The sequence below is a fragment of the Parasteatoda tepidariorum genome, chromosome 2, assembly GCF_043381705.1.
Source record: "Parasteatoda tepidariorum isolate YZ-2023 chromosome 2, CAS_Ptep_4.0, whole genome shotgun sequence".
NCBI lineage: Eukaryota > Metazoa > Arthropoda > Arachnida > Araneae > Theridiidae > Parasteatoda > Parasteatoda tepidariorum.
The window spans coordinates 62,488,930-62,510,054 of NC_092205.1; the positions used below are offsets into that span (position 1 = coordinate 62,488,930).

General features: G+C 27.3%; 1 protein-coding gene across 10 annotated transcripts in view; it reads left to right on the plus strand.

The window, feature by feature from the left end:
* The first annotated feature begins 76 nt into the window (after positions 1-76).
* The window catches only part of LOC107452386 (putative deoxyribonuclease TATDN2), a 38,765-nt gene continuing 17,716 nt past the window's right edge, over positions 77-21,125 (plus strand). For 3 of the 10 annotated variants that reach the window (XM_043048284.2, XM_071177662.1, XM_071177663.1), the window contains exons 1-9: positions 77-254; positions 1,704-1,797; positions 3,389-3,610; positions 5,696-5,827; positions 5,963-6,070; positions 6,970-7,077; positions 19,135-19,251; positions 19,361-19,477; positions 20,554-20,730. In XM_043048284.2, coding sequence (XP_042904218.1) covers positions 1,715-1,797; positions 3,389-3,610; positions 5,696-5,827; positions 5,963-6,070; positions 6,970-7,077; positions 19,135-19,251; positions 19,361-19,477; positions 20,554-20,730 — 1,064 coding nt within the window. In that variant the 5' untranslated portion in view covers positions 77-254; positions 1,704-1,714. Of the gene's footprint in view, positions 255-382; positions 436-1,703; positions 1,798-3,388; positions 3,611-5,695; positions 5,828-5,962; positions 6,071-6,969; positions 7,078-9,868; positions 9,963-11,553; positions 11,782-14,779; positions 14,912-15,046; positions 15,155-15,647; positions 15,756-19,134; positions 19,252-19,360; positions 19,478-20,553; positions 20,731-21,125 lie in introns of those variants that run through there. The other 7 variants (XM_071177659.1, XM_071177660.1, XM_071177661.1 and 4 more) reach the window with 5 other exon arrangements.

The following is a 21,125-nucleotide window of genomic DNA, read 5'->3' on the forward strand; positions in this document are numbered from 1 at the left end:
TCGCACGTGTAGTCAATTTGAGATTTTAAGAAAGTTTAAACTCAACTTTGGCAATAACCTTAAGAAACTCTGGAAGTTGAAGTTAATAATTTTTAGAACGAAATTTAAACATGTTACGGTTTTGGTTTTGCTATTAAGAAATTTGCGTTATGCAAAATTGTGTAACATTTTGTTTCTAAATAATGTATTTACTATATGATCTGTGAAGTCACTTTGTTGTGAAAAATTTGAATAAGTGACATCGAAAATAAATAGTAATTATTTTATACTTCATATTTTTTACCTATTTTATTCAAAACAATTTTGACTTGAAAATGTTTTATTCCTGGTTCTTTTGTAAATATTTATCTACTTTATATTCACTTGGTGACAAAAATTTTGTAATTCAATTAAAATAATGAATGCATTTTATTTTGCAATGCATTAATATGGGTGGTATGCTTATAATGTTTCGTTTCTCTGTTTATATGTATGCAGTGTTAACAACTTTTTTATAATGTAGGACCCAAACTGGTGCCAGCAGACTTGTTGCTATATCATGTTAGAGTTAAAAATAGCCATATTAAGCATAAACCATAAATAGGTACTAAGTTGTTCCAAGTATTGTAGGATGTATGCTAGCTTTTGTTTCGCTTAAAGACCTATTATCCGTAAAAACTATTTTCCTCATTTAGTATTAGTATTTATGTGCTCATATCAATCTTTATTTGTTTTTGCTGTTGCTTATCCCCAGACCCGTATAATATATATGAACGCTGTTGGCGGAAAATTTTTCATCATTACGGAAAGTTTTTATAACTGAAAATGAAGGAATCCTCCTCCTTTTCAGTGAATGTTTGTCTTTTTCAAATTCCTGAAATTTTTTTTATTTTTATACTTCTTCCTGCCTATGCAAACGTGATTTAATATTCACATGATTTAATATCACACATCACAATTCCAATTTTGTGATTTAATATTATGTTTTGCATTCCCGTAGCTTAAAAGCCAACAATTATGATTCATGTTCAAATGACTTAATTATACAACGAAATTCATATTCATGCAATTTTGAAATGAAACATCAAGATTCATATTCACACGATGTTTAAAATCAATCATTGAGATTCATATTGACAAAATTTTAAAGTCAAACACTGAGATTCTTATCAACATGATTTTAAAATTAAACATTGAGACTTGTATTTACGGGATTTTAAAATTAAATTTCGAGATTTGTATTCGTGTTGTTTAAAAATCGTACAGTGAGATTCATATTCACAATATTTACATAAAATCTTGCATCACTATTTCTATTAAAACATTGATAACATTTTGTGGATAAATGTTTCTTACGTAGACTTTTTTCTTGTTTAAATTTCTGATATTGTTTCAATTATTCAAGAAGTATTTTTGCACATGACATTTTTGGATTTTTATTTTCAACTACTTTATTTATTTTTTTATCAAACTCATCCTTGTGGTATGAATCAGTACATAGAGTTCTATAAAAATAAAAAAATCCTTGATTTTTCAAACAAATTTGCCGAAATGAGGTGGCAACAAAAGGGTTGACACTAGTTAGAAGAGTTAATCAAAGCATGCAAAAAGTTTTTTAATTGGGATTTTGTGTGTTGGCAGAAAGTTTTTCATTTTATCTCAGTCTGTTTATGTATCTGTTAAACTTGTATTGATCACAGTTGTTTATTACTACTATATTTTAGATTCAGTAAAGATGAAGAAATCTTCCTTACATTCTTTAAAGGCTTATATGTCAGATGAATCTAATTCTTCAGATAATCAAAGAACGGATGAGAGGTATATAAAAGTGTGAATTATATTTTATTATTGGAAAGTTGATGAGGCTTTACTTTTAAAAAATGCTGTGTGCTAATTCTTTGCTTTAAAAATACAGTGAAACTTCACAATACAAATACTCTTACAAAACAGACCCCTCTCATTATGGACATTTTTTTCATTTCCTGTGAATCATCTATAAACCATTATGTATCCTCTTTCCAAAGCAGACACTACTTTTACCGGATTTAGAAATCAATTTTTGCCCTTAAATCAAACAAAATTTTTTCTAAAATTGAAAATAAAGCTAATTCTACTTAACATTCTAAAAATATGCACCTTTCCTCCATTTCTTAAAAAATTAAATTTTTTCCCCCTATCTATAATTAAAAATGCTAGCTATTTCACCATTAAAAATACTCCTTCTCCTATAATTTTCCTTTATCTTTGCAAGGAAAGTAAAAAGAAATTATATTGTTTTTGTGTATTTAATTGATAATTTCTAAAATGACCAAAAGAGAAAACTTAATACTCAAATTTGTATTAAGGAACTAAAATATTTTTTTCCATCCAATAAGAATTAAATTTGTGTAAAAATGCTAAACGATTTTAAAATGTACCATGAATATATGGCAAATGACAGCTGCTAAACACAAATTTCTATCACATCTTTCTTTTTAACTGAATATAAAACAAAGGCATTTATATAAATTGAATTTCTTTATCTATTCTTTTTGTACTCTAAATTTTATAATTTTGTTAACATAAAATAATTATCAATGTAAATAGTTATTAATTATTCTTTAATAATTTCTATATCCTTGCAATTCTTTTAAAAACAATTTATGGCATTAGCCTTTCTTTTAAGTGTACATTTCCCTTTAACGAAAATTTTTTTTTGGTCCTAAAGCTGTCCGCTTAACCAAGGTATGTTAATTTTTAAAAAAAACTTATTTTTGTAATAATTTAATTAGAACTTGATAATTATTAACTGTATAATTTATTTAGTACTTGAATACTTGTTTTTATTATATAGAAGAGCAGGCATACTTTCAACTATTTTTAGATTTTTTATTACCTAATCAACTCTGTATGTATCAAATTTCTCTGTTTTCTTAACCTTTATGAGTTAAGCAAACTTTATGTAGATTTACAGCATCGTAGATTGAGAGAACTTCAAAAACTTTTATCTCAAAGCTGCATTTTTAAAATGGGGCTAAAAATATTTGCAAAGACTATGAGACTAGTTGCTTTTTATTTAAAAAAGAGAAAATTCTTGAAATGAAAAATTTTTAGACAGTCACCTTTATAGCAAATCTTAACTTTTTAACAGTTTTGTATTTTTGGAAAAATTGCTATTTCACTTTACAAGAATTAGTTTTGGTTAAGTCTTTAACATTTTTTATTAAGATCATTTCATTTCAAAGTTTTGTTGTATTTGTGCGAAAATGTGTTTAATAGACCCATTGGTGCATAAAACATGTAGGTTCAATTGATTTTTGTCATACACATAGAGTATGAGACAAATAATTTGATTTTTTTTCCAATCCAAAGATTGCAGATACCATCTTGGTTTGGCATTCTTCTATTTTTTATTATATTTTTTTGATAGGAACAAAAATAATGACTCATATGGTGAACAAGCACAAGATCTTGACGAGAGTATACCTACCGCTGATGAAAAAGGCATTCATTCCTCCTCCCAGAACACCACAATAAACACTAGAAAAAAGAAATATAGAGAGAGGAAATCAAAACAAAAACACTTAGGAGGAAATTCTAAAAAGAAGCACAGAAAAAACATTTCCACGGCAAAATGTTATGTGACTAAAGAGTAAGTAAAATTTAGTTTCTTTCTATCAAAAATGAAATTTGCTATTTTTACTGGTCTCTTATGTTTGAGATACCTAGCTGATCTGTCTTCTTAGTCAAATTTTATTTTTATTTTATGATTCAAAATTACAGAGCTTAAAATTATGTAGACATGTATAAACTATGTATATCTTAAAATTCTAGAAATGTTTTGTTATTCAATTATGTAATAAAGAATAATATATAATTATGTATAATTATTTTTCATGGTATTTTTAAAATAAATAAATTTTATAATTGTACGAAGCATTTTTAATTTGTTTTAATTATTCAGAGCCTTAATAACTTTAACTAAAAATAGTATTAAGGAGGTCTAACTTTTTGTCATTCTTCAACCTGGACAATTAGTACCATAATTTTGCAAATTGAAGCTACCATCATCTTTCAAATGCAAATCCTTTGAAAATAGGTATGATTGTCGATTCTTTTAAAGTGATATTTTTTGTCTGATTTCATATATTGTTTACATTAACTGCTTGACGGGTATATCCTGCGACAAAATTGAGATAACAATTTAATTTATAAAAAATCTATCATGATATTAAAAATTATTCACGAATTTCATTTTCTTTCTTGCCTATTTGAGTATTTGTTGTGCTTTATTTGAGTACTAATGATGTATTAATTTGATTGTGGCAGGTATGGCCCTTACAAGATTAAATGTTCAAGGTAAACTTGAAAGGCATAGGCTATATGACGTCATAAACATGACATGTTTGTGAGCATTGATATGTGTGCTCATGTTCTGATTCATGAGTTGATTATTAATCTCTCATTAATAGAATTTATTTCAATTTGCCTATTTTGATATAGTAGAAAAATGTTGAGTGTATGATTTTAAATATTTCATTTTGTCAAGAACCATTTGTTTGAATTTATCCCAATCATTTATTGCATCATAGTTTTTATGCTGAGTTTGAACGTCTTTGTAAAATGTCAAGAGATAAATAAAGCAACTCATAATCCAGGAAATGCAGTATGAAAATTAAGCAATCACCAAAGTAAAAACTAGGATTATTTCATTTTCTTCAGAATTATTTGTTTGTCCTTATTATATAGATAGCAATTTTTTTGTTGTATCATAGTTTTATTCTCATTTTTAAAGCCTGTTTAAAGTGTCAAGAGTTAAACAAATAAATTTATAATCCAGAATATGTAGTAATGTTCACTAAACTAAAAGTCAGCGCTACATTTTATTTATCGAAATATTTTTTCTTGCACGGTTTATTTTAAATATTAAAGTTTACTTATTTTTGTAGCAATATTTTCTTTTTTATTGAAACATGTAAAAAACTTGTAAAAGACTTTTTCCATTCAGTACAAATGAAAAACAATCTTAGTAAAGACCTAGTAGTAGATACTTGAATTTGTTAAATATATGATATATTGCTAGCTTTTAAGCAAAATAATTTTTTATTCTATAATTCTTTAACTGAAACAGCGTTGTGAATGAGCCTTTTATGGTCACAATGTCTAGTGCAAAGGCACCATAACCTGACATTTCTTTACTAGTAAAGCAAACAAAAAACTTTATAAACTGATATGAATACACAAGTGGGCGACCTTTGTGCTAAAATACGAACTAAGGTAGACAACATAACAATGACCTCTGATATGGTCGGATTATAGCCCAAGAGGAAGAAATAGGTGGTTTTTCGAATTTCTTTTTCAAAATAGAACTCTCCAAGTTCTTTTTCAAAAAAAGAGTGCACTTCAGATTAGGTTAATTACAGTTAAGTAATTATTTTTAAATTTCTACCCAATATTTCTTATTTGGGAATGGGCCATAAATAAATATTCTTGATACCTTTTTGGAAGTAGGGCAAATCTGCTTCAGTATGAAAGGAGATTATCGTTTTAAATAATACATTATGCAAACAATAAGTTAAGCAAATCTGCCTCAATATGAAAGGGAGGTTACTGGTGAGTTACGTAAAATGGGTTTAAGATTTATATTTACCTTTTAGATTTTGAAATTTGTTTCAATGGTTATTGTAATTATTTCATTGATAATTTTTATAACTTGTGTTCATGATTTTTATCTCAGGGAGCAGACTAATTGTGCATCTGATGGTTCACTTGTAATGAAGAATCATAAACCCTCCAGTGCATTCAGTTTTAGTTTACTGTCTTACTTTAAGGAACCAATAGAAGGAAGTCATCTATCAGATTATGAATTGTTAGTATATTTTCAACTTATATATAAATTGTCTCAATTGATTCTTATAAAGAAATAAAAGATTTAATATAGCTAATTATGATAAGTTGCTAATTGTTAATTATTTATTTTGTTTAATTCTCATAATTATTTCAGGGAACAGGCTGATTTTCTGTCAAATTGGCCAGCTGAAGTAAAAAAAGAATCAGACATTGTACCATCCAAGCTCACAACCAAACCAAGTCATTTATTAGAGCCTGAGCTGTTAGTATATAGTCAATTTATTTTAAAATTCTATGAATGTATACAGCAGAATCCTGGCAATCTAAGCAAATGGGGAACTACTGTCACTAACTCAGTTTTAATGAAAATTTGGATTTGAAGAATTTTCCTATCATTAAAAGAACTTTTTGTCGGAAAACTGTAAAAAAGAGCAATATATTTTATAAAATTGCTTTATATAAAAGCTTTATTTAAAATTGCTACAAAAACGATGCCGCGAACGATTATATTATGTGTATCTTTTTTTTATTTGGTCTTTTAATTTTTTGTGTGAATGTTTTATAAATCCACGCTACACAAAATTACAGTGTTTAATCTGCAAGGGATCTAAAGATGGATTACTTAAAATTGAACCAGATTGAGTTTTTAAACTTTGCTTACTTTTTATTATTACTTAGGGTTTTTAAGTCAATAAAATTTCTCTTGTGTCTAATAAAAACTCTCTGTCTCAATAAAAACTCTCCATATTATACTTTATTTACTAAAAAAAAAGGGGGGGGGAAACTTATAATTACAAAGAAAATTTTGATATGGTAAAAAATAGGAAATTGAAGGATTGAATTAAAAAAACCCAACATGATTTGAAAATACTTGTTTAATGCATACTAATACTATTTTAAGAAGTAAATTAATTTTTTTGTCATCTTGTTTAGAAGCGACATAATTAGTACAACATTAACTAGAATTGAAAGTAAATTGACCTATGTTTGGAAATTTTTGTGTATCATTTTCCTAAAGTAGCTTCAAAAAATTTATAAAGTTTGTTTTGTTTAATATTAAAACTGTATAATATATACTAATATTGCAAAAAATATTTTTCACTGAAGAATGTATGTTGGTTATTAAAAATATTAATTTTATTCATACAATTACTGTTTTAGAGTAAGGACTATTTCTTTGCCCAGTTCTTCAGCTAAAGCCAAAAAGGATTTAGATAATAATTTTCTGAAAGAAGCAGTCAAGAGTATTCATTCATCAGATTCTGAGACGTTAGTATATCATTTATTTTATTCTAGAATATCATCAGTGAGTTAGAATTATTTCATCTTGGAAATATTCTTTCAAGAGATATTAAGTTCACACATAATTGGAATAAATTTTTGTTAAAATTTTTTAGTTGTAATTTCACTAGAACATCTGCTTCAAAATCGTTTTAAAATTTATTTTGTGTCTTATTAAATTATGTGTTATTTTATCAAAATAGCTTTGATTAAATAATATTTATTGATTATTAAAAGTGTTAAATTCTTATTATATTATGCTTTATGCATGGAATTATTAGTTTAGAGCAGTGGTTCCCAACCTGGGGGCGATAATCCTTAGGGGGGTGATCAGGGGGCGACGAGTACTCAAAAGATAAAAATTGCTAATAATATTAATAATAAAAGTTATTTGAGATTGAAATTGAAAATATATATAAAACCTTTGGTTCTGGTGTAGACAAAGAATTATGATAGTTAAAAATTTAAAAAAATTCAAGTGCAGGATCGTTTTTGTCATATGTTTTGGTATCGCAGGCGGAAATCTGATAAGTCTCTCTGTTCCTCTGAGCAATAATACTGTTTCCAGGCGTATTGATGAGATGGCCGCCGACGTTGAATCAAAACTCATCAAATTTCTGATAGAAGTTCAATTTGGGTTGCAGATTGATGAATCAACTGTGATAGATAACAAAGCTGTTTTAGCTTACGTGAGATTCATAAATAAGAGTAAGGAGATTAACGAGGAAATGTTGTTTACAAGAGCTTTGAACATAGATACAAAAGGATCGTCGATTTTTAAATTGGATAAGGATTATTTTGAGGTAAAAGAAATTCCCCTCACAACTGTAAGTGCTTGTGCAACAGATGGTGCACCAACCATGTCTGGTTGTCATACTGGGTTTCTGGGTCACCTTAAAAGAGAAGTACCGTTAGTTATCTCACCATTCATTATGTCATTCATCGTAAACTTTTGGCTGCGAAAAATTGGTTATTTCTGGCATCAATAAAATAAAAGCTAATTCTCCCAATAACCGTTTGTTCCGAGAACTTTGCTATGAAAATGATGAAGATTTCGAATTTCTGCTCCTACATACAGCTGTGAGATGGCTTTCAAAAGGAAACTGAGCCGTTTCTTCGAATTGCTGGATTCGGTTACTGAGTTTCTCGACACCACTAATCCTGTTTTAAGTGAGAGTTTGAAGCAGCTTAAGTTGGAAACTGCGTACCTCACTCATAGTCTTGAAAAAATGAAGGAAATCAACTTAAAACTTCCAGGAAATAAAATGAACATTATCAAGGCTAAGGGAATCATATCTTCATTCATTCCCCAATTTTGATATCTACAAGTCAAACATTGGTCGCAAGGAGCTAATGCAACTTCCAACTCTAAAAAAGTGTTCAATGGCAGATATCGAGATTCTCGAAAATAAAATCTTAATTTTTACTGATCACCTTGATCTGTTATGGAATCAAGATTTAAAGATTTAATGAAATTAGAAATTCCGGATTGGATTTTCGATCCTTTCTCTTTTGAAGTTGTGGATAAGCTCACTTCCTCTTTGTAGACTGAGATTTTAGATTTGAAGTATGACTGCCNACCCAAACTGGTGCCAGCAGACTTGTTGCTGTATCATGTTAGAGTTAAAAATAGCCATATTAAGCATAAACCATAAATAGGTACTAAGTTGTTCCAAGTATTGTAGGATGTATGCTAGCTTTTGTTTCGCTTAAAGACCTATTATCCGTAAAAACTATTTTCCTCATTTAGTATTAGTATTTATGTGCTCATATCAATCTTTATTTGTTTTTGCTGTTGCTTATCCCCAGACCCGTATAATATATATGAACGCTGTTGGCGGAAAATTTTTCATCATTACGGAAAGTTTTTATAACTGAAAATGAAGGAATCCTCCTCCTTTTCAGTGAATGTTTGTCTTTTTCAAATTCCTGAAATTTTTTTTATTTTTATACTTCTTCCTGCCTATGCAAACGTGATTTAATATTCACATGATTTAATATCACACATCACAATTCCAATTTTGTGATTTAATATTATGTTTTGCATTCCCGTAGCTTAAAAGCCAACAATTATGATTCATGTTCAAATGACTTAATTATACAACGAAATTCATATTCATGCAATTTTGAAATGAAACATCAAGATTCATATTCACACGATGTTTAAAATCAATCATTGAGATTCATATTGACAAAATTTTAAAGTCAAACACTGAGATTCTTATCAACATGATTTTAAAATTAAACATTGAGACTTGTATTTACGGGATTTTAAAATTAAATTTCGAGATTTGTATTCGTGTTGTTTAAAAATCGTACAGTGAGATTCATATTCACAATATTTACATAAAATCTTGCATCACTATTTCTATTAAAACATTGATAACATTTTGTGGATAAATGTTTCTTACGTAGACTTTTTTCTTGTTTAAATTTCTGATATTGTTTCAATTATTCAAGAAGTATTTTTGCACATGACATTTTTGGATTTTTATTTTCAACTACTTTATTTATTTTTTTATCAAACTCATCCTTGTGGTATGAATCAGTACATAGAGTTCTATAAAAATAAAAAAATCCTTGATTTTTCAAACAAATTTGCCGAAATGAGGTGGCAACAAAAGGGTTGACACTAGTTAGAAGAGTTAATCAAAGCATGCAAAAAGTTTTTTAATTGGGATTTTGTGTGTTGGCAGAAAGTTTTTCATTTTATCTCAGTCTGTTTATGTATCTGTTAAACTTGTATTGATCACAGTTGTTTATTACTACTATATTTTAGATTCAGTAAAGATGAAGAAATCTTCCTTACATTCTTTAAAGGCTTATATGTCAGATGAATCTAATTCTTCAGATAATCAAAGAACGGATGAGAGGTATATAAAAGTGTGAATTATATTTTATTATTGGAAAGTTAATGAGGCTTTACTTTTAAAAAATGCTGTGTGCTAATTCTTTGCTTTAAAAATACAGTGAAACTTCACAATACAAATACTCTTACAAAACAGACCCCTCTCATTATGGACATTTTTTTCATTTCCTGTGAATCATCTATAAACCATTATGTATCCTCTTTCCAAAGCAGACACTACTTTTACCGGATTTAGAAATCAATTTTTGCCCTTAAATCAAACAAAATTTTTTCTAAAATTGAAAATAAAGCTAATTCTACTTAACATTCTAAAAATATGCACCTTTCCTCCATTTCTTAAAGAATTTATTTTTTCCCCCCTATCTATAATTAAAAATGCTAGCTATTTCACCATTAAAAATAATCCTTCTCCTATAATTTTCCTTTATCTTTGCAAAGAAAGCAAAAAGAAATTATATTGTTTTTGTGTATTTAATGGATAATTTCTAAAATGACCAAAAGAGAAAACTTGATACTAAAATTTGTATTAAGGAACTAAAATATTTTTTTCCATCCAATAAGAATTAAATTTGTGTAAAAATGCTAAATGATTTTAAAATGTACCATGAATATATGGCAAATGACAGCTGCTAAACACAAATTTCTATCACATCTTTCTTTTTAACTGAATATAAAACAAAGGCATTTATATAAATTGAATTTCTTTATCTATTCTTTTTGTACTCTAAATTTTATAATTTTGTTAAGATAAAATAATTATCAATGTAAATAGTTATTAAATATTCTTTAATAATTTCTATATCCTTGCAATTCTTTTAAAAGCAATTTATGGCATTAGCCTTTCTTTTAAGTGTACATTTCCCTTTAACGAAAATTTTTTTTTGGTCCTAAAGCTGTCCGCTTAACCAAGGTATGTTAATTTTTAAAAAAAACTTATTTTTGTAATAATTTAATTAGAACTTGATAATTATTAACTGTATAATTTATTTAGTACTTGAATACTTGTTTTTATTATATAGAAGAGCAGGCATACTTTCAACTATTTTTAGATTTTTTATTACCTAATCAACTCTGTATGTATCAAATTTCTCTGTTTTCTTAACCTTTATGAGTTAAGCAAACTTTATGTAGATTTACAGCATCGTAGATTGAGAGAACTTCAAAAACTTTTATCTCAAAGCTGCATTTTTAAAATGGGGCTAAAAATATTTGCAAAGACTATGAGACTAGTTGCTTTTTATTTAAAAAAGAGAAAATTCTTGAAATGAAAAATTTTTAGACAGTCACCTTTATAGCAAATCTTAACTTTTTAACAGTTTTGTATTTTTGGAAAAATTGCTATTTCACTTTACAAGAATTAGTTTTGGTTAAGTCTTTAACATTTTTTATTAAGATCATTTCATTTCAAAGTTTTGTTGTATTTGTGCGAAAATGTGTTTAATAGACCCATTGGTGCATAAAACATGTAGGTTCAATTGATTTTTGTCATACACATAGAGTATGAGACAAATAATTTGATTTTTTTTCCAATCCAAAGATTGCAGATACCATCTTGGTTTGGCATTCTTCTACTTTTTATTATATTTTTTTGATAGGAACAAAAGTAATGACTCAAATGGTAAAGTAACACAAGAGCTTGACGAGAGTATACCTACAACTGATGTATATGAAAAAGGTATTCATTCCTCATCCCTGAACACCACAATAAACACTAGAAAAAGGAAATATATAGAGAAGAAATCAAAACAAAAACAGTTTAAAAAAAATTCTAAAAAGAAGCACACAAAAGACATTTCCACAGAAAAATGTTATGTGCCTAAAGAGTAAGTAAAATTTATTATTTTTACCGGTTTCTTAAGTTAGAGATACCTAGATAATCTGACTTCTTAGTCAAATTTTATTTTATGATTCAAAGTTAGAGAGCTTAAAATTATGTAAAAATTTGTATATCTTAAAATTCTAGAAATTTTTTATTATTGAATTATTATGTAATAAGGAATAATATATAATTATGTAACATTATTTTTCATGGTATTTTTAAGATAAATAAATTTTATAATTGTACAAAGCATTTTTAATTTGTTTTTAATCATTCAGAGTCTTAATAACTTTAACTAAAAATAGTATTAAGGAGATGTAACTTTTGGTCATTCTTCAACCTGGACAATTAGTACCATACTTTTTACAAATTGTAGCTACCATCATCTTTCTTATGCAAATTCTTTGAAAATAGGTATATTGATTCTTTTAAAGTGATATTTTTTGTCTGATTTCATATATTGTTTACATTAACTACTTGACATATTCAAGGTATATCATATGCTTCAACAAAATTGAGATTACAATTTAATTTATAAAAAATCTATCATGATATCAAAAATTATTCAGGAATTTAATTTTTTTTCTTGCCCATTTAAATATTTGTTGTGGTTTATTTGAGTACTAATGATGTATTAATTTGATTGTGGCAGGTATTGCCCTTATAAGATTAAATATTGAAGGTAAACTTGAAAGGCATAGGCTATATGATGTCATAAACATGACATGTTTGTGAGCACTGATATGTGTGCTCATGTTCTAAATCATGAGTTGATTATTAATCTCTCATTAATAGAATTTATTTCGATTTGCCTATTTTCACATAGTAGAAAAATGTTGAGTGTATGGATTGTTGTAAAAATTTTAAATAATTCATTTTGTCTAGAACCATTTGTTTGAATTTATCCCAATTATTTGTTGCCTCATAGTTTTTATGCTGAGTTTTAACGTCTTTGTAAAATGTCAAGAGATAAATAAAGCAACTCATAATCCAGGAAATGCAGTACGAAAATTAAACAATCACCAAAGTAAAAACTAGGAATATTTCATTTTCTTAAGAACAATTTGTTTGTGCTTATTGCAATTATACAGATTGCAATTTTTTGTTGTATCATAGTTTTTATTCCCATTTTTAAAGCCAGTTTAAAGTGTCAAGAGTTAAACAAATAAATTTATAATCCGGAATATGTAGTAATGTTTACTAAACTAAAACACAGCACTAAATTTTATTTATCGAAACATTTTTTCTTGCATGGTTTATTTTAAGTATTAAAGTTTGCTTATTTTTTTAGCAGTATTTGCTTTTTTACTGAAATATGCAAAAAACTTGTAAAAGACTTTCTCGATTCAGTACAAATGAAAAACAATCTTAGTACAGACCTTGTCTGAAAATACTTGAATTTGTAAAATATATGATATATGGCTAACTTATACGCAATTTTTTTATTTATTAGTCTATAATTCTTTAACTGATACAGCATAGTGCATGAGCCTTTTATGGTCACAATATCTAGTGCATAGGCATCATAACCTGACATTTCTTTAGTGATAAAGCAAACAAAAAACTTTATGAACTAACATCGTCGGATTATGCCTGAGAAGAAGAAATAGGTGGTGTTCAAATTTTCTTTTTCAAAATAGAACTCTCCAAGTTCTTTTTCGAAAAGAGGATGCACCTCAGTTTAGGTTAATTACAGTTAAATAATTATTTTAAAATTTCTACCCAATATTTCTCATTTGGGAATGTACCATAAATTAATATTCTTGATACCATTTTGGAAGTAGAGCAAATTGACTTCAATATGAAAAGAGATTGTTTTAAATAATACCTTATGCAAACAATTAGTTAACAAGGTGTGTAGCGTTTTTTAAAAGTGCTTGTTTTTGATTTTCGTTTTTTAAAATCCCTAAAGGTGCTTTTTTCATTGGGTGTTTTTAAAAAGTGCTTAATTTTCACTTTTCCAAAATGAGATTTCTCCTTTACCATTCTGGTTTTCGCTGTGAATTATGCAGAAAGACATTGTTCTATTCAATGTTTTCGCAATTAATTCAACCCCAATGAGGGGTCTGTGCAGACATTTTGTGAAAGGTCCGTTTTTCGTGAAATTACTCACATTCTTTCAACCAGGGTCCGCTTTTATGAATTTGTGCAAATAGGGTCCGTTATTGCAAAAAAAAATTTTTTCAAGGAGCTTTTAAATTGTAAAGACATACAAGATTATGCTCAACACTGTAAAATTATAATTAAAAAAATTAAATTTTAAAAAATAAACAACAATTGCTGTTTCTAAATTAGAGATGCAACATACAAATATTTGGTATTTAGCCTATACTGCTGAACGCAGAATATTCATTTCGGACGAATAATGGAAGAATCGTCGGCCAAAGACAAAACTTAATTCGTTTACATCCATCTTTCTTGTTTTCTGCCCTGGAAAGGGTTTATTCGATTAACAAAATAATGATGAAGATAAACAAATTTGTGAAGGGTCCAATTAAAAGAAAAATCATTTTGTGAAGGGTCCGTTTTTATGAAAATATATTTTGTGAAGGGTCCGTTAACGGACCCAAATTTCTTCTAAACAGACTACTGCCAATCTCTTTCGCCTTATCGTCAGTCCGTAGCGTATGAAAACGCCATTTAATTTACACGAATTTTGACAATTGTCAAAAACAATGCCAAAAGTGTTTTTTTTTTTTTGACATGACAGATAAAACCGTCCATTGTCAAAAACTTTCCAATCCTACCTAATTCTGATTTTTTAAAAAGTGCTTTAAAATATTATTTGAGTGCTTCAAAGGTGCTTATTTTTTGTTGATTAATTTGGTTATGCACCCTGGTTAAACAAATCTTCCTCAATATGAAAGGGAGGTTACTGGTAAGTTACGTAAAATGAGTTTAAGATTTATATTTACCTTTTAGATTTTAAAATTTGTTTTAATGGTTATTGTAATTATTTCATTAATAATTTTTATAACTTGCGTTCATAATTTTTATCTCAGGGAGCAGACTAATTGTGCATCTGATGGTTCACTTGTAATGAAGAATCATAAACCCTCCAGTGCATTTAGTTTTAGTTTACTATCTTACTTTAAGGAACCAATAGAAGGAAGTCATTTATCAGATTATGAATTGTTAGTATATTTTCAACTTATATATAAATTGTCTCAATTAAGTTTTATAAAGAAATAAAAGATTTAGTATAGCTAATTAGGATAAGTTGCTAATTGTTAATTATTTGTTTTATTTAATTCTTATAATTATTTCAGGGAACAGGCTGATTTTCTGTCAAATTGGCCAGCTGAAGTAAAAAAAGAATCAGACATTGTACCACCTAAGCTCACAACCAAACCAAGTCATTTATTGGAACCTGAGATGTTAGTATATAATAAATTTATTTTAAAATTTTATGAATGTATACAGCAGAATACTGGCAATCTAAGCAAATTTACTGTCACAAATTTGTATTATACTTATTTACTAAAAAAATAAAAAAGGAAAAATGTATAATTACAAAGAAAATTTTGATATGGTGGAAAATTAGAAATTGGAAGATTGAATTAAAAAGATCAACTTGATTTGATACTTGTTTAATGCATACTAATACTATTTTAAGAAGTAAATTAATTTTTTTCTTATCTTGTTCATAAGTGACATAATTATTACAACACTAACTAGAATTGAAAGTAAATTGACCTGTGATTGGAAATTTTTGTGTATCATTTTCCTAAAGTAGCTTCAAAATAGTTATAAAGTTTGTTTTGTATAATATTAAAACTGTGTAACTATATTGGGAAAGATATTTTTCTCCGAAGAATGTATGTTGGTTATTAAAAATATTTATTTTAATGCATACAATTACTGTTTTAGGGAAAGCGCTATTTCTTTGCCCAGTTCTTCAGCTAAAGCCAAAAAGGATTTAGATAATAATTTGCTGAAAGGAGCAGTCAAGAGTATTCATTTATCAGATTCTGAGTCGTTAGTATATCATTTATTTTAATCTAGAATATCATCAGTGAGTTATAATTATTTCATCTTGGAAAGATTCTGTCAAGAGATATTAGTTCACACGTAATAGCAATAAACTTTTGTTTGAATTTTTTAGTTGTCGTTTCACTAGAACGTCTACTTCAAAATTGTTTTAAAATTTATTTTGTGTCTTATTAAGTTATTTGTTATTTTATCAAAATAGCTTTGATTAAATAATATTTATTGATTATTCAAAGTGCTAAATTATTATTATATTCTGCTTGATGCATGGAATTATTGGTTTAGAGCAATTAAAGCTAGAAAATGTTCAAATAATAGTTTGCTCAAAGGAATTGATTTATCAGATTCTGAGCTGTGAATATATCGCCATATTTATTTTAACTTTATATATGTACGGTAAATTTATGGGTTGTCTGTAGAAAGAACTCCCCTCTTCGCAAAGTCTAACGCCATCCGCTGCTATGGACACAAAATGATAGTGCATTTCAAAGAGGGTAGCTTATTTCTCCTCTGATTCTTTTTCTCCTGCTGACCCAAACCAAAGCATGTCTTAAATATTGACCCAACATTCCTACTTGAAATAGCAGGCATGTAATTCACGGAATTCTGCGAATCTCAAAATTGTTAATTCCTGGATTTTTGCGAATCAATAATTTATATTAATACAAAATTTTCTCAGAGTTCCGCTACTCAAAATTTAAATTTTGTTACTTATGCAAAATCTCTTTTAGGAGACATATATTCTGGCCTTACCAACATTTTCTCTTATTTTCTTCCTAAGCATAATGACTTTTTTTACAACTTAGAGAATAACGTAACTTCATTTAAACTTTTGGGGGAAAATTCCATAATAGTTAGGCAAAAATTATGGAACTGCTGAGCCACACACAAAGGCATTCTAAAAATTTAATTTCAAAACAGTAAATATTTAAAAGATAGTTCGTTAGAAAAAGTGATGTTTTTTTTTCTCATTTTTTTTAAAGCTTAAATTTAAATGAGTTACAATTATGTTTCATATTCCTATTTGTAACAAGAATTATTTAATCTATGTGATATATTTGCCTCTTTTTTTATTTGGCCATAATTAAAGAAAATAAATTTTTAATCTGATATTATGACATGGAAATTTCAAATGGTGCATTCAGTAATTACTTTTCAATTTGCTCGATATTGTCTTAAATCTGTGTTTGATCTTTTTTTTTCCAATTGCAATTAATGCAATTGATTTTATTATGGTTTTTGAATATTTAAAACATCATTACGCCACACAAATTTGAATAACCACTTTTTGATATGCTCAATTTGAATCTATGACATTTTAAATCTATACAGTTATTCCATTGTTTTATTGGCTATTATTGCTATGAATTTTCTGTGTTTTTTATATCCCTTTATTGTTTATTTTTTATCATGTATATTTTATATATTATTATAACGACGCAAAAAATTTAATTTGTGCATTTATTAGCGGCTTTCTGTCGCAATGATGTTGCTGTTTTTTTTATAGACTTTTTTCACAGTTATTGCTACTGATATCCTCTTGGTTTTTTGAATCCCTTTATTTTCGAATGATTATTTTTAAAAAAACAAGGAATTTGAATTCACATTTTAGCAAATATTTTTTGATACACTCAATTTGCACTAAATTCGTGCGGCGTGTTGATCAGATTTTTTTTCCTTGGCAACTGTTGATTTTCACATGATTTTTTTAAATCTCAATATTTTTATTATGATACGAAAAATTCAAATTGTGCACCTGAGTATTCACTATTTAGCTCAATAATTCTATTAATTTTCCAGCAGTTACTGCTTCTAATTTTTGCATATTTTTTAAAATCTTTATATTTTTAGTGCGATTTTATTTGTTTCAACACTTGAATCTCAAAACATACATATTGTTAACCTTTTTTTTTTTTTTTACAACTCGATTCGTGTAATTTCGTCTTAAATTCACACAATTTTATCATCAGTCTTTTTTCAGTAATTGCCATAAATTTCACCGTTTTTGAAAATTCTTTTTGAAATTTTCTTATTGCGGTGGTGATTATCAGACTGCGGAAAGAGAGGAATATATAATTTTTTTCAATACATAGATATTTTGTAAATTTTACTTTAGTACATAAATATGACAGTTTTTTAAATATTTTCTATGACTAAAAAATAAACTATACACTGAAAAATATTTTTTTTAGATAATTTCTTCTACCAATCACATGTCTGAATAGTTAAATCTCGTAATTGTCACTGTTCCAGACGAATTGCGGGAGATAGACGTGCTGCGATAATTAAATTTTGGGAAATTTTACTGATGCACTTTCATTTCAGTTTAATTAACAGAACATAAGCCTTAAAGTTTGTTTTGTGCTATATAAAATTATGTGCTGCAAAATATTGTAAATTAAAAAGTTGTAATAATTTGTCATATGGAAAGGTATGTTATTTTTTTATGAATACAATTATTTGAATAATCAGTTGAATTGTTTGTCCAGTTGCCCAAAAAAAGTGGTAAATTAATTTACCTTTCAAATCTAATAAATTAAATATTAATTATGACCCCAATGAGGATGAAGTAATTTATTAGTGTCAGAGTTGTTAGTGCACAGCTAATTTATATTTTTATGAAAAAATAAACAGGATCACCAACTAGTATAAACTTTCTGTAACATGAATAGTTTTGATTGTAGTATTATTCATTTTGTATACTACAGAAAAATTTAATTTACGTTTTTTTCTTCTTATGGTTTTATCTATATTATATTTTCTTTTCCTATTTTCCATTTGTAAATGATGTCATTTCTTTATTAACATTATGGGACTTAATAGAAAAACTCAGTTTTTTAGCAAAATAATTTATGAATCAATCGTGAGCAGTAATTAAATTTATTATGAACACTTGTATTAAGAAAGTTTTCTTGTACTTTTATGAACTTGGATCGATAGTTTTTATGAACTAAATATATATTAAAGCTCTTTCAATTATTGATTTAAATCATTATTGTTGGAATATAAATTAGATGTTTCATTTTACATTTTAATGTTACAACAGAAAGTGCTAGGCAACATTTCCTTTGTTACTCTAGAATTAATAACTTGTGAATAATTCAAAAGTCTTGTTAAAGGTCTGCTTTTTCGCAATATAGTATGTTAACATGCCTCTGTGATTAGATTTTGTCACAAAGTTTTAGGTTGTCTGTTGTGTATTAATTATTAAAATGTTTAAAGTTTGCAAAATGCACAGTTTTTGAACCATACAAACACTATCAGAGATGTAATATTATTAAAATAAAATGTCTGAAGTGAGACTTGTTAGATAAATAAAATTATTATTTCTCATTTGTTTTATTTTGTGTATTCAACTTTTTTTTAGGGATGAGGATAGTTCTTTGCCCAGTTCGCCAGTTGAAGCTAAAAAAGATTTTGGTAGTTATGTATTATCTAACATCAAAGAACCAATTGAAGTTATTTGTTTGTCTGATACTGATCTGTTAGTATATCATTAATTTCCATTAAAATATCATTAATAATAATTATTTTGATATAAAAGTTGTAAAAAATGTACAGTAAACTGTTTTATAGTCTTTATTCATTTTTAGGGAGCAAGCTGATTCTACATCTAAAAGCCCAACTCAAGTGGAGGAACAAAGGGATACAGATTCACACAGTTTAATGCCCTGCTTCAAAGCAGCTAGTTTATCATCAGAGTCTGAACAGTAGGTTAAGTCCTTTATGCTTTTGCGTTAATTTCTCTCTCCATATTTTGCATCAGTTTTGTGCGAGCTTTTATTTTAACATCGAATGATTTTTTAAAGAAAGCACACATTGAAGAATTAGCCCTTTTTTGTTGATATTACTTATTAATGAATAAATTTAGTTTATTGGTAAAAAGTTAACATGCCCCAACAGGTGTGAAATTTTATTAAAAAAACATATCAAATAATGTTAGAGTATAACATGGTGCATGGCGTTTTTAAAAAGTGCTTAAAGGTACTTATTATCAATTTTTGTTTTTTAAAAACCCTTAAGGGTGCTTTTTTATTGGGTGTTTTTAAAAGGTGCTTAATTTTCCCTTTTCTAAAATGAGATTTATGAAAGGTAATATTGATTTTTACCACGTATTATGTAAAAACGTGCTTTTTCTATTAGCGTTTTCAGATTTCATTCAACCACAATCAATTTCAGCGAACCGCCAGTCCATAGCGTATGAAAGCGACAATCACTTTACAGGTTTGGTGAAATACTTGCGAGACCGCATGTGTGTCTAGTGAGCTGAGTTCGGTGAGATTCTTGCATTCTCATGTGCAACTCTGCTGCATTTTGCAAGATATTCTTAATTTCAAGCTTCATATTCCACCCTCTGAAATTGAACTGAAAAATCTCTTGATCATTTTTTGATGGCTAATATAATCAAGAAGAGTTCTTTGTAAAATTCTAGTTATTTTGTCATGATCATGTAGAGTCTTTGAAACTTATTTTGCATTTTGTTAATGTACATAGTACTTAAAAATATTTTTTGAGTGGTTAAAAGGTGCTTATTTTTTGTTGAAAGATTTGGCTACACACCCTGTATAACCTATCTCAACCTATAATAACCTATCTTGATGTCTTGTAGAAATTGTTTCCCCTTCTTTTTACAGTGAGTGTTTTTGTAAAGTTCATTTTCAGGTAATGATGTGGCCTGCTATAATTGAGAAATATGTTGTGCAGTTGTGATATTTTCTGAGTATGTAACCCAAAGATTGCAATCACCATTATGTTAATTTTTACTGCTTTTTATAAATTTTTGCAGGAATAGTTCTGCTTCATTTGGTGAACATACCCAAGAGCATGCTGAAAATTTATCTGAAACTAATTTAAAGGCTTATGATAAAAATATACATTCATCTTCACAAAATCTGTCCATCAACGATCAAAAGAAACAATACGAAAGGAAACACCAAGAAAAAGGAGCTCTGGAGAACTCTAGGTAATCATCCTTTCAAAACGTTTATTAAATTAAAAGTAAGTGAAATTTGTTGGTTTTCTATTTTAGTTGATATCATGGATTCTTTAGCCATCATTGAAAAAAAGTTTTTTTTTTTTTTTTTTTTTTTTTTTTTTTTTTTTTTTTTTNTTTTTTTTCATTTCAATTTGGAAAGAAAAAGACTGCCAATGAAGGAGTCAAATATATTTATTTATTTTTAATTATCTGATAAAATCTGTCGGAAAATATTTTCCAAGAAACAAGTTCATAAATAATTTTCAAGTTTTATAAGATAAGAATTTTTAATAAATGTTGAACAGGTAAGTTTTCTTTAAATCTTGAATGTGTGTTTGCTGTCATAATTAAAATAAAAAATTTATTACTCTTTACACATCATT